We start from the raw sequence: 12,502 nt of genomic DNA on the forward strand, positions 1-12,502 counted from the left end.
CGACTTATTGCATGCTGAGGCATGGCTTCCCACTCTTCTTAAAGGGAAGCCCACAGGTCATTGAGGTTCTGGGTTACAGAGCTACGAGCTTCTACGTGGTGACATAGGTTTTCAAAGGGATTCAGGTCAAGTAGTGCCGCAGCCTTTACTCACAGCTCACCAAGCACAGCACAGTACATTGTACAGCAGCTGTGCATGGAATGGCTTTTACTTCAATTGGGATGAGCTGCACCTAGGCCACGTGGCCTGTGAATGTGACATCACCTGGCCTAGGGAAAGCTACAAGAAGGCCTTCTCAAACAGCTGACTGGCTGAGCGTCCCATATATCGGACCGCCACAGATCAGTTAAAATATCTTGGGAAAACCCCTTTAACATTTATTGCAACCCCTCTTTTCCATTGCTTCCATATAGGGAATGATGATAACTATTAATATGTTTCATGTAATCTTTTAGTATTAAGTAATAGTTGCTGCTTTCTGTGTTTTGATTTATGTACTTCTGATTTATGTACTTCTTGTGATATGTATCTCAATTCATCCAAAACGTTTTCAGATCTCAAAGTAATACCAAATCTGTCCTTATCCAAAATTCGTTCTTTACCCTACACATTCATGATCTTTCTGTATATTTTTCTACCCACATATTTTTTCATTCATTTTAATGTCAAAAACACACACTAGAATGACTGCTTCCACAATGTATTATGCTTATTAGACAAAATAAAGTATAACATCACATCACATATGTTTTTACTATTGTTGGAACATGCCATTTTCGAAAGCTTTATTGAATGAAATGTCATTTTAAATGGGAACATTTTTATTGACATAAATTATAAGAAATTTTCAGATAAGAGAAACAGAAGGTAAAATAAAGACTACAGTAGATTATAATACATAGACTTCTTTTCTTGATATGTACAGTAGCAAACCCTCTGAAATATGTCCAATTACACAAAGTGGGGAAAGCCTTTTTGTGAGTTCCTGAGAATGAAGACTAATATGACAATTCATTTGTAGTGACGTTTGCCCTAAATAAGGAAAATGCAAAAAGAAAATCTGACCTTTTTAAGAAATAATCTGGAATATTTATTAAAGGGGTTGTCTGAGATAATGAAAAATCTGTAGCCCTAAAATGGCTTTTAAAAAATGTTATATTCACCCCTTTTTCCAGTGCTGTTCGCTGTGGCGCTTCTCCGGTTCTCCTGCTACTGTTTGTTTACAGACTGCAGCGCTGGTATCCCTGGCACATGATCACTGCAGCCACTCACTTTCTTCAGCAGTCTAACACTGAGGACAGTGATCGGCTACAACAGTGACATCATGTATATATGCATGTCATTGTCACGTCACATGCCAAAATACAACACGTGACCACACAAACAGAGGCATAACTGGACCAGAGCTGCAGAGAACAACACTGGAGAAAGCTGTGAGTATAAAATGTTTTTAAATCTATTTTAGGGCTTGTCTGAGAATTTCAGATCTCAGACTACCCCTTTAATGCCGACACATAATGTTACTGCCCCACCATTGTTACTCTCCAGCGCAATACAGTATGTGCATATTTACCACTAGGATAAATGCCCTATAAACTAATCTGGTGCAGGCTCTGAACAACGCCAGGTCAGACTTGACTAGAAAACTGAAGAAATATTCATAAATAAGATATGCTTGATGGAAATTCAGAAACCCTTCTACTTTGTTTTTTTCAATATCTGCGTATGTTGGAAAAGTGGAGCAGGGTATCATAAAAGTGGCATTTGGGTTATGACTTCACTGCATATAGATGGCAGTAAAATAAAAACACTCTGTGTTACATACATTATCCAGTAGGTTACATTTATTACCTGGTTTTAATTTTGTCCAAATATTATCCAAGGACTGGTCAACTGTATCAAAAAGTATAAATATATTTGTTAATATAGATAATTGTATCCACCATTTAAATTAAACCCTGGATTACATGTCTCTTCTCTGACCATTATAAAACCTCTAATAGAATCTAAAATCTACAATGTGAGTAGTGTGCCAACTTACAACTTGTCATGGATTTAAAGGGGTTCAGCTCTGAACCCGGACATATCCCCATTTTCAACCAAGGCAGGCCACCTGACATGAGCATCGTGCAGGACAAGGGCTGTTTGTTTATATTTTTCACACTGCTAGGAGGAGGTTTCTGCCTAGCAGTGTTCCTGTGACATCACCAGCACTGATGGGTGGGTTTTAGTGCTGCCCTAGCCATTTTACAGGCTAGGGCAGCGCTAAAGACCGCCCATTAGTGCCGGTGACATCACCGGGCTTACTACTAGGCGGAAACCTCAACCTAGCTTTATCCATGTAGATCCCGGTACATCACCGGATCTCCAGAAAAAGCCTCTGACCTGTGCGATACAGCTCAGGGCAAAGGAGAGCATTGGAGCAAGAAATGCTCCGATGCTCATGTCAGAGGGGCTGCCTGGATGAAATCAGGGATAACCCCTTTGAAGCAAATACAAGTTTGTCGTAAGAAATGTCTTTGAATGTTAAAGAGCCTTTCTGCAATCCATGTTAGGGTCCATGCACTGCCATATGCATAGATTTTTATTTGCATTTGGGAACACATAGAGTCTCTACAGGTCTATATTATAGACCCATAAGGGGTCATTTACTAACCAGATTGCATCTAAATCTGAGACAACAGGGAAGCTGGCTTACATTTAGAAGCAGCGGTGGATGCGCTGAAGTTATCTAGAGGCTGGAGCCTGTACATAACTCTGGCGGATCCACCGCCAGCTATAGGTGATATTAAGATCAACATCATAAACGCCGGTCTTAATAAATGACCTCAATAGTCACTTCATGTGCCACTATTCGGTGCCTTCGGTGCCTGGCCCCATATTCTCCCCTAGAGGCAATGCTCCATAGTACGGCATGTAGTAAGCATGCCACATTTTTTACTTACGGATTCCAAATGAACCCATGCATTAAATCTGAGGCACACCGGAGGTCCAATATGGGCTCATAGCAATCTATGGACACTGTATTATGGATCTATACTACACAGATCCACAGACAGAGCCACGTATGGGGATCTTTACAAAAAGTAACAAAGTCATGGTTGCCACCATGAATAGATTTTCAATTTAAGAAACAACATTTCAGTACTTGATATTTAAAGAATCATCAACATGACATCAAAATTAATAATGTTAATGAATACTGGCAAATTAATAAAAAAATATAAATGTATTATTTTACATATTAGTTTGTGACTCTACCCTACTGGAATTAGATAGATACTGTATGCTTAGCTCTATGGAGAGCAGTACAAAAATAATACACTGGTAGTTCTAATATATTTCTATGCTTATTACAGTATATACTCTATCATAATATTGAATCCATAATTATACAGCAACTTGTTATTCATTTGTCACTTGTGAATGACATTCGTGCTGTATTTTATTTACTGCTGCTCAGAGCTATTGCAGCTGTGCAAAACCTAAATGTGCAAAATCAATGTCATCCAGGCATAGATTCACCAGGTTCTTATTTTAAAGAAAAGATTCTGTCAGCTCTTACAACATGTCTATTTTAGTAAATACTAAATACTTGCAATCCCTATAAAAGTACTATTCCCTTTCTTAGATTTCTGCATTGTCCCGCTCCTCAGTTATTCCTCCTGGAAATGTATGAATAAATTAAAAATTGCTTTGCATTGCTTTGCTAATGGGAGCTGTCCCTACACACCTTATGTAAGCAGCTACTCTATTGACAATGGTAGTGCTAATCCCCATATGTCAATGTATTTATAAATTTACAGGAGGAATAGCAGAAGAATAGTACAATCCTGGTGATAGATCAAAGTGATATGATTATTATATTTTATTACAATAGATTTTTTTTAAAGGAAAAACTTGGATAAAGCAAGTAAAGCATATACCTGAATATATCACCCCGGGTCATACATTCCTTAAAGGGGTATTCCCATCTCAGTCATTCGTATACTAAAATCAGAATACTCATCGTATTCAATGGCCAGAGGAGGCTGGGATTATGGAAAATAGCTGAACTGGCTGTGGCTTCACACTTTCTGTAACTCCTATTTTCTTCTATAGGAATTATGAAAAACATACCACACACTGTGCCCCGGTGTTTGCGTAACCCTGGCCACCTCTGGTCACTGCATATGACATGCATTCTGATCTTAGCAATAAATAACTTAGATGGGAATAGCCCTTTAAACTTTCATGGCTAGGACTTGCTATAATAGGCCCCATAAAGGTGCAGGAGCCTTCAGCTGTACCTCCACGTGCCGAGCCTTCAGCTGTACCTCCACGTGCCTCTGACTTCATACAGAGGCCTATAGAAGGCTTTATTCTGTCAGATTCTGTACAAATTGTGGGCTACCCCACCAGTATTTTCAGAGGTACTCCACCCTAGAAACATTTCTTACAGTGGAGCATATCTACAGATGTATGGGGCCTAATTTAGGCCCAGTTCACATTATTTGGTCAGTTTTTTCCATCAGTTATTGTCAGCCAAAACCAGTAGTGAAGCCTACACGGAGATAAGGTATAATGGAAAGATTTGCTCCTGTTCTGTGCTTTTGGCTCAAAATAACTGATGGAAATAACTGATCAAGTAACTGATGTGGGAACACAACCTTATTAACACCATCTAACAGAAAAACTGTCCCTGTTGCCCATAGTAAACCAAGGTTGCCAACCTTCTGTAAATTCCAGGAAATCCTATAAAAATAAGGCAATTTTTTCCTCTGTCCATTAAAAATGAATGTGTCTGGAGGAGCTTGAACAGATTACTGTGACTATAATTGCCAATTTTACAGTCCAGTAATGGCTGCTTATGTGTTCAAATCAGTACTGCCAGCTACAGTCACTTAACACATGAATCTTTACATTAATTTTTATCATATATTATGGTTTTCCAATAATTCCGTTAAAAATGTCGGCTGATTAATTTTCTGTACTCATTATATCATTCTCATGTTTAAAGTTTTTAATTATGTAGGATAAACCTGTCATCAAAGATTCATTCCACAACATTTAACGTATTGAGTATCCCAAGTAGAGGTTATCTTTCCTTCACTTATGACCCGGGCCGCACAATAAATCATAGCAACTGATTCTATAAGTTATTTGACATGGCAAAGAAAATGTAAATTTAGGAGGTAATTTCTCAAAGGTGCTGGTGGATTAAGCATTTGCACCAAATTTATGTCTATGCGTGATTGTTTGAGGGAGTTGTGCCATGCCTGTCAATTTTCATTCACTGAGGGTCAGTCAAGTGTTTTGTGACAGATTTATCATAAAGTCGCAAATCAACCCAAAATGCACAAGTGTGCTTCAGTACCCTAGTGATATACAGACTGTCGGAAACCTCTATAGTAAATGAGGTTAGACGTTAGACTGAAAAATCTATAGGGATTCCCTGTGACAAATGTAACAAATGGTGCAATATTTTGTAAATTTGTCACAAAAAAACAAAAACAAATGCACCAATATGAATCACAGTTTAGATGCAGACAGATTAGTAAATCTGGGCCTATATATCAGTTTCTGTGGGATACAAGACCATGTGGGAATCTTGCACAATATTTTAAGCAAATCATTTCTTAATGTGTCATAGATTTCTTGTGTAATGTTGTATATCTGTGTAATGTTGTATGTCTCCATCACAACATGAGAGAAGTCTAACGCAAACCAGAAAAGGGACTGGTGGAATGAGATGGGTTCCTATGGGCCACACTTATTCATTGGCGTTAAGAGTAAGTTCTAATGATTTGTGGAACATCTACAGAACATCATTAGATGATTGCTGGTTTTGTCATTGACTGTATGAAGGTCTTCCACTTTATCTTTCAGGCTGAACCCATCCTGGAATACATACGGTATAGGTACAGTGTTTATTTTTGGCACATTTTCTAATGTAAAATTAAGTTAGTGGAGATCAAATATATAATGGGTGGTGGCATGATTCCAACATTAAAAATCAAACTAAATACTATGACTCTACAATATTCAGCAGAGCTTGCAATAGAACATCATCTCTATGCTTGTAAGACTTGTTTTTATAGAATCGATCAATATAGTCATTGTATAAGCTGTTCTCACTGTCTTTTGCATCTGGCAGCTTGCTTATTTTATCCAGAGCATAATAATAATGGTGCTTAGGAATTTCAGTCCGTTTCTGTGCATATGAAGCCGTTTCTCTGTCAAAGGCATTATTCAGAAGACGTTTCACTGCTTCCTCCAATTCATCATTCTCTAGGTAAGATGTTGGTTTTACTGTAGCAGGTTTTTCCATACTGGGTTCCTGAAATGATATTAAACTTGGTTTACATACAAACCGGATTCCAAAAAAGTTGGGACACTATACAAATCGTGAATAAAAACTGAATGCAATGATGTGGAGGTGCGAACTTCTAATATTTTATTCAGAATAGAACATAAATCACGGATCAAAAGTTTAAACTGAGAAAATGTACCATTTTAAGGGAAAAATATGTTGAATCAGAATTTCATGGTGTCAACAAATCCCCAAAAAGTTGGGACAAGGCCATTTTCACCACTGTGTGGCATCTCCCCTTCTTCTTAGAACACTCAACAGACGTCTGGGGACCGAGGAGACCAGTTTCTCAAGTTTAGAAATAGGAATGCTCTCCCATTCTTGTCTAATACAGGCCTCTAACTGTTCAATCGTCTTGGGCCTTCTTTGTTGCACCTTCCTCTTTATGATGCGCCAAATGTTCTCTATAGGTGAAAGATCTGGACTGCAGACTGGCCATTTCAGTACCCGGATCCTTCTCCTACGCAGCCATGATGTTGTGATTGATGCAGAATGTGGTCTGGCATTATCTTGTTGAAAAATGCAGGGTCTTCCCTGAAAGGGATGACGTCTGGATGGGAGCATATGTTGTTCTAGAACCTGAATATATTTTTCTGCATTGATGGTGCCTTTCCAGACATGCAAGCTGCCCATGCCACATGCACTCATGCAACCCCATACCATCAGAGATGCAGGCTTCTGAACTGAGTGTTGATAACAACTTGGGTTGTCCTTGTCCTCTTTGGTCCGGATGACATGGCGTCCCAGATTTCCAAAAAGAACTTCGAATTGTGACTCGTCTGACCACAGAACAGTCTTCCATTTTGCCACACTCCATTTTAAATGATCCCTGGTCCAGTGAAAACGCCTGAGCTTGTGGATCTTGCTTAGAAATGGCTTCTTCTTTGCACTGTAGAGTTTCAGCTGGCAACGGCGGATGGCACGGTGGATTGTGTTCACTGACAATGGTTTCTGGAAGTATTCCTGAGCCCATTCTGTGATTTCCTTTACAGTAGCATTCCTGTTTGTGGTGCAGTGTCGTTTAAGGGCCCGGAGATCACGGGCATCCAGTATGGTTTTACGGCCTTGACCCTTACGCACAGAGATTGTTATGCACAGTTGATGATGATAGATGCAAAATCTTTGCAATTTTTCGCTGGGTAACACCTTTCTGATATTGCTCCACTATCTTTCTGCGCAACATTGTGGGAATTGGTGATCCTCTACCCATCTTGGCTTCTGAGAGACACTGCCACTCTGAGAAGCTCTTTTTATACCCAATCATGTTGCCAATTGACCTAATTGGTCTTCCAGCTCTTCGTAATGCTCAAATTTACTTTTTCCAGCCTCTTATTGCTACTTGTCCCAACTTTTTTGGGATTTTTTGGGAAAATTGGAATCAACGTATTTTTCCTTTAAAATGATACATTTACTCGGATTAAACGTTTGATCTGTGATCTACGTTCTATTACAAATAAAATATTGACATTTGCCATCTCCACATCATTGCATTCAGTTTTTATTCACAATTTGTTTAGTGTCCCAACTTTTTTGAAATCCGGTTTGTACTTATTATGGTTAATGGTACATCAGTCTATTAGATTGTTACCTTAAAGGGGATATTTAAGAATGATGGGGGGCAGACCTGTTAAGAGAAGTTTACTTACGCCGCTTCTTCTCCTCCAGGCCTGCGATGCTCCACTTGACTCCCTCCTTGTATACATCCAGTTTGACATCACTGCACCCAATTGCAGCTGTGGTGGTGACAGGCTCCGCTTACATCATTACAAATGGTGACATGCCGCAAGGAGATCTGGTCTCCGGTGTAGCCAGTGATTGACTGTGATGTCAAACCAGATATTTTATAACCATGGAGCCCCAGTTTTAAGTCTTCATCACAATGACAGCCAGAATTCCCTCCATGGAAGGAAAACCACTTGCACTTTGGATTGCTGTGTTGAGACTCTTTAATGAGGCTCTGCTGTGTTTTTTGTAGCTGGTCTCCCCAAGATCAGCTATTGTTTTGTTTGAGTAGTCTCCAAGGCATTACTCCTGGTTAGCCAGAATCCTACTCCACACTGAGAGGCAACACTCCGAAAGAGCTGTCTGTGGATGGATAACTGGCTTAGGTTTTCCCCTGTCACATCCTTGTAACAGAGATGGTTCTTGACATAGGCTCCACTTAATAAGGTGGATCTGGTGATATCTGTAATGGGGCACCCATTTTCCTGGTTTTCCTTCCCTGGAGGGAGTTCTGGCTCTCACTGTGTTGAAGACCCATAATTATTTTGCATATTACTGTTTCCCAGGGAGCTTTGTACTCTGGATTGCTGTGTTGAGACTCTTAAATGAGGCTCTGCTGTGTTTTTTGTAGCTGGTCTCCCCAAGATCAGCTATTATTTTATTTAAACCAGATGTTTTGACATCCTAGTGGAGCATCTCATGCTTGGAGGAGAAGGAACGGGGGGCCAGTGCCGGGAAGCAGGTTAGCAATCTTCCCCCTACAGCTCTGGCCAAGTGGTCCAACCATTCTTGCACAACCCCTTTAAGATATCATTTAACTATGTATGTATATACAGTACCTTCCTCATTTCAGATGAGTTTCTAGACCATTTTTCTGTCATTCCAGTAGACAAAAGGGTAAGAGCACCCACCGTTAAACATTAGTTGGTGGGAGATTGCGACCTACTTCATCCAAAACTGAATTATGGATGTTTTCATTAAAGTGTTACCATACTTTCACAAAGCTCTTAGAAGGTCATTGTGATATATCCAAGGTTTTTAATTGGTTAAAATGAGGAGTTAGAAGCGCTTAGACGTAGTTCTGTCTTTCCTCACTGCTGAAGACAGGCTATAGAAAGTCCATGAGACCATCTCCATTTTCATCTGTGAGGAGAGCTGTGTGAGCACTTATTTCTCCTCATTTTAGTAATCAGTTGGGGTCTCAGCACTTTCACTCGTACTAATAAAAACTGTGATATGTCATGATGACATATAAAAAAATTAAATTTTTTATTTTATTTGGGTTTACTTAAAAATAAAAGCAATTTGAGAGCATGTATTTCCGGTACAGTAAGTGCTCCTTCTATGAGTATAGCTCACAGTTATTACATACCTTTTCAATGTCTACCATTTTCTCTACACCTCTTCGATCATTTTGGACTATATTGTAGGAAGTGTACACTCTTGGCTCGTTCATGTGGTCTGGACGAGTTGATGTTCCATGCAGAATCAGCTTCCAATTAACAATTCTTCCTTCATTTTCCTTTCTTCCAGACTATATTGTAATAAAATTTTTTATATAATTTACATTAAAAACCTGAAACACAACACTACACCGTGGCAATGTCACTTGTAGTCGATGTAATAATGAACATAGGTAAAAGTTCTTTTTTTCTACTTCTTACCTCATCAGTGATTTTGACAATCCATGTTCCTGCTGGGTCTTCTCCCCAGGTGTGGACAGACATAAAGGCCCAATTTCTGAAACCATTAGTAGATTTATCTCTCTCTCGTTCAGTCAAAAGAACAGTTTTGGTTCCTGCATATAAGAACATTAATATTGAATCCCTCCTTATTTTTGTAATGTTTACTACCGTAATTCAGGTACTATGCAGTATTCACCTGTTCATATCTCTGCATTTTCATTATGAATGGTTAGATTCATGTAGTCCATTATGTGAATACACTAGTTATACTTCTCAAATAGAGTCATTCTTACATCCTATAGAAGTAACATAGAGATAGAGGCAAAACTTGCAGCTTTTGGGCCCAAAGAAAAATCTATAGCATGGTCCTACTTGTCATGTTTCATTTATAATACTATTATCTTTTTAAGTGTTGGTTGGGCCTAGGCACTCCCTCAGAGCTACACCCTTAGTGATATATCGCTCATCTGTATCTTGGTAAAAAGATTAGTGTTAAATTTTGCAAACACTAATGAAAGGTAAAATTAGAGAATATATGGTCCTAAAGCTTTTCATAAAACTCCCATACACAATATACCTGATGGTGACGTTAGTGTGATGTGAAGATCTCCCCGACGTGTGTACTCGATAGTAGCCTCCAGCTGCAAGTGCTCTAGAGACTTGATATAATTTTCTTGACCTTCACAAGCTTTTGTGGGAAATTCAATTGTAATTTCATCTCCTGAACTTAAAAGTCTGTAAAATAAAGATTTCATTAGGATTATATTTTTTATTTTTGAGTAATCATGTAATCTCAGATTTGACAAACTGAAAGAACAACATTGTTTTTTGCACATAAGTATACACTTACGATTATTCTCATTGATGTATTTGTTATAAAATATATAGGCCACAGTTCTCCTAACTTTTATCTTACGCCAATAAATTTCTATCTGTATAGAGAATACAGACGGGGGCATAACTTGGAGTTCCTGAGTCACAATGCACACTCCAAAGCAGCTATTAATAATACTTTTGTCGTCTTATGCCCGGAATGGCTTAGGTTTTAGGGCCTGGTTGTGACTGCTACGTTTGATCCCCCTATTACTGCACCTCTGAATACAGCAGTAATATATACACCCTATGCAGGTACAGATTACCAAATTGAGGCCCAAAGGCGGTTAAGGGTTTCTCATGATAGGTCATCAATAGCTTATTGGCAGAGGTCCAACAACCAGCACCCACACCGGTGATGTAGTTTATGTAGGAATTCAGTGCCAGAGCTACACAACACTGTTGACATTGTGGTGGCGAGAGCTCACTACTAAAGCACTGCTCCTATTGACGTCAATGGGAACAGTGCTGTATTAGTGAGCTCCAGCCGCTACAATATCAACAGTGTTGTGTAGCTCTGGCGGTGATTCCATCAATGGAGCTACACAGACTAGCTGACCGGTGGGGATGCTGGGAGTCCGATCAGCTATTGATGGCCTATCTTGGGGATATATATATAAAAACACATATATTGATTACTAAAACAGTATTAAGACTAGCCTACTATAGATTAACCCTTATCCATTATTATTTACTTCTTTTTTACGGAAATAAGTATTATGGTTGTATAAACACCATAGAGCCGGAGGTGACTCAAGAGGTCCCTCTACCCCATATGAGGAGCCTAGCACCACAAATGACACATAATTGGGGAGCCTGCTTACATATTTTTTGTTGGGTCCAGAAGCTTCAAAGTACCCATCTGACAGTGGGCATGTATTACAGAATCTTTAGACTGGGCAGTAATATTCTGTAGAATATGGTGGTTTCCAATTGAGATCACAGTAAGTCCAATGGCAAGCATGCTCACGGCATGGGACCTAAATCCACTCAGTAGTTATGCCTCCTTAGTGCCCCACAAAGTAAAATGCCCCCCCTTAGTGCCCCCACACAGTAATTATTCTCCCTTAGTGCCCCCACACAGTAGAATGTTCCCTTAGTGCCACCACACAGTAGAATATACCTTTATTGTCCGCAAATGGCAGTTATGGCACCTTAGTACCCCCTTCACAGTAGAATGCACATATAGTGCCCCCAAGCAGTAGTTATACCCCCTTAGTACACCATTACACTTGTGCTCTCCCTTAGTGCCCAAACACAGTAGAATGCCCCCTTAGTGCCCCCACACAGTAGTTATGCCACCTTAGTCAGACTGGAACGGATTACATGGAGTCCAGGAGAAATGGGACTACTTAAAAGGTGCATTATTGAAGGCAACAGAAAATTGCATTAGACTTGTCAGTAAAAGCAAAAAAAGGAGGAGACCACTGTGGTACTCAGCAGAAGTGGCCCAAATCATTAAAAATAAAAAGCTAGCATTTTGTAATTATAAAAAAAAAACAGAGCAATGAAGATAAGGAAATCTACAAGATTAGGTAGAGAGAGGCCAAGCAAGTTATAAGAACTTCTAAAGCGCAGGCAGAAGAAAAACTAGCTCAGTCTATGAAAAAAGGGGATAAGACATTCTTCAGATATATAAATGAAAAAAGGAAATTAAAACAAGGAATAACTAAATTAAAAACAAAGGACGGAAGGTATGTAGAAGAGAATAAAGGGCTAGCCGACTGCCTTAATGAATACTTCTGTTCAGTTTTTACAAAAGAAAAAGGAGAAGGACCTCCACTAGAAAGAATGACTAATAAATCGTTGGATGCATGTATCTTTACAGAGGAAGATGTTCTAAGTTTGCTGTCTAAGGTGAAGACAAATA

The 12,502-nt window shown here is 39.2% G+C and overlaps 1 protein-coding gene across 2 annotated transcripts in view; it reads right to left on the reverse strand.

Annotated features, from left to right (window-relative positions):
* Positions 1 to 3,262: 3,262 nt before the first annotated feature.
* Positions 3,263 to 12,502, reverse strand: part of PCSK1 (proprotein convertase subtilisin/kexin type 1) — a 99,792-nt gene continuing 90,552 nt past the window's right edge. For both annotated transcript variants that reach the window (XM_040421560.1, XM_040421561.1), the window contains exons 11-14: positions 10,337 to 10,494; positions 9,739 to 9,872; positions 9,447 to 9,608; positions 3,263 to 6,319 (exon numbers count right to left, since the gene is read on the reverse strand). In XM_040421560.1, the coding sequence (XP_040277494.1) occupies positions 6,008 to 6,319; positions 9,447 to 9,608; positions 9,739 to 9,872; positions 10,337 to 10,494 (766 nt within the window). In that variant the 3' untranslated portion in view covers positions 3,263 to 6,007. The remainder of the gene's footprint in view (positions 6,320 to 9,446; positions 9,609 to 9,738; positions 9,873 to 10,336; positions 10,495 to 12,502) is intronic.

Source organism: Bufo bufo, chromosome 2 (assembly GCF_905171765.1).
Source record: "Bufo bufo chromosome 2, aBufBuf1.1, whole genome shotgun sequence".
Classification (NCBI taxonomy): domain Eukaryota; kingdom Metazoa; phylum Chordata; class Amphibia; order Anura; family Bufonidae; genus Bufo; species Bufo bufo.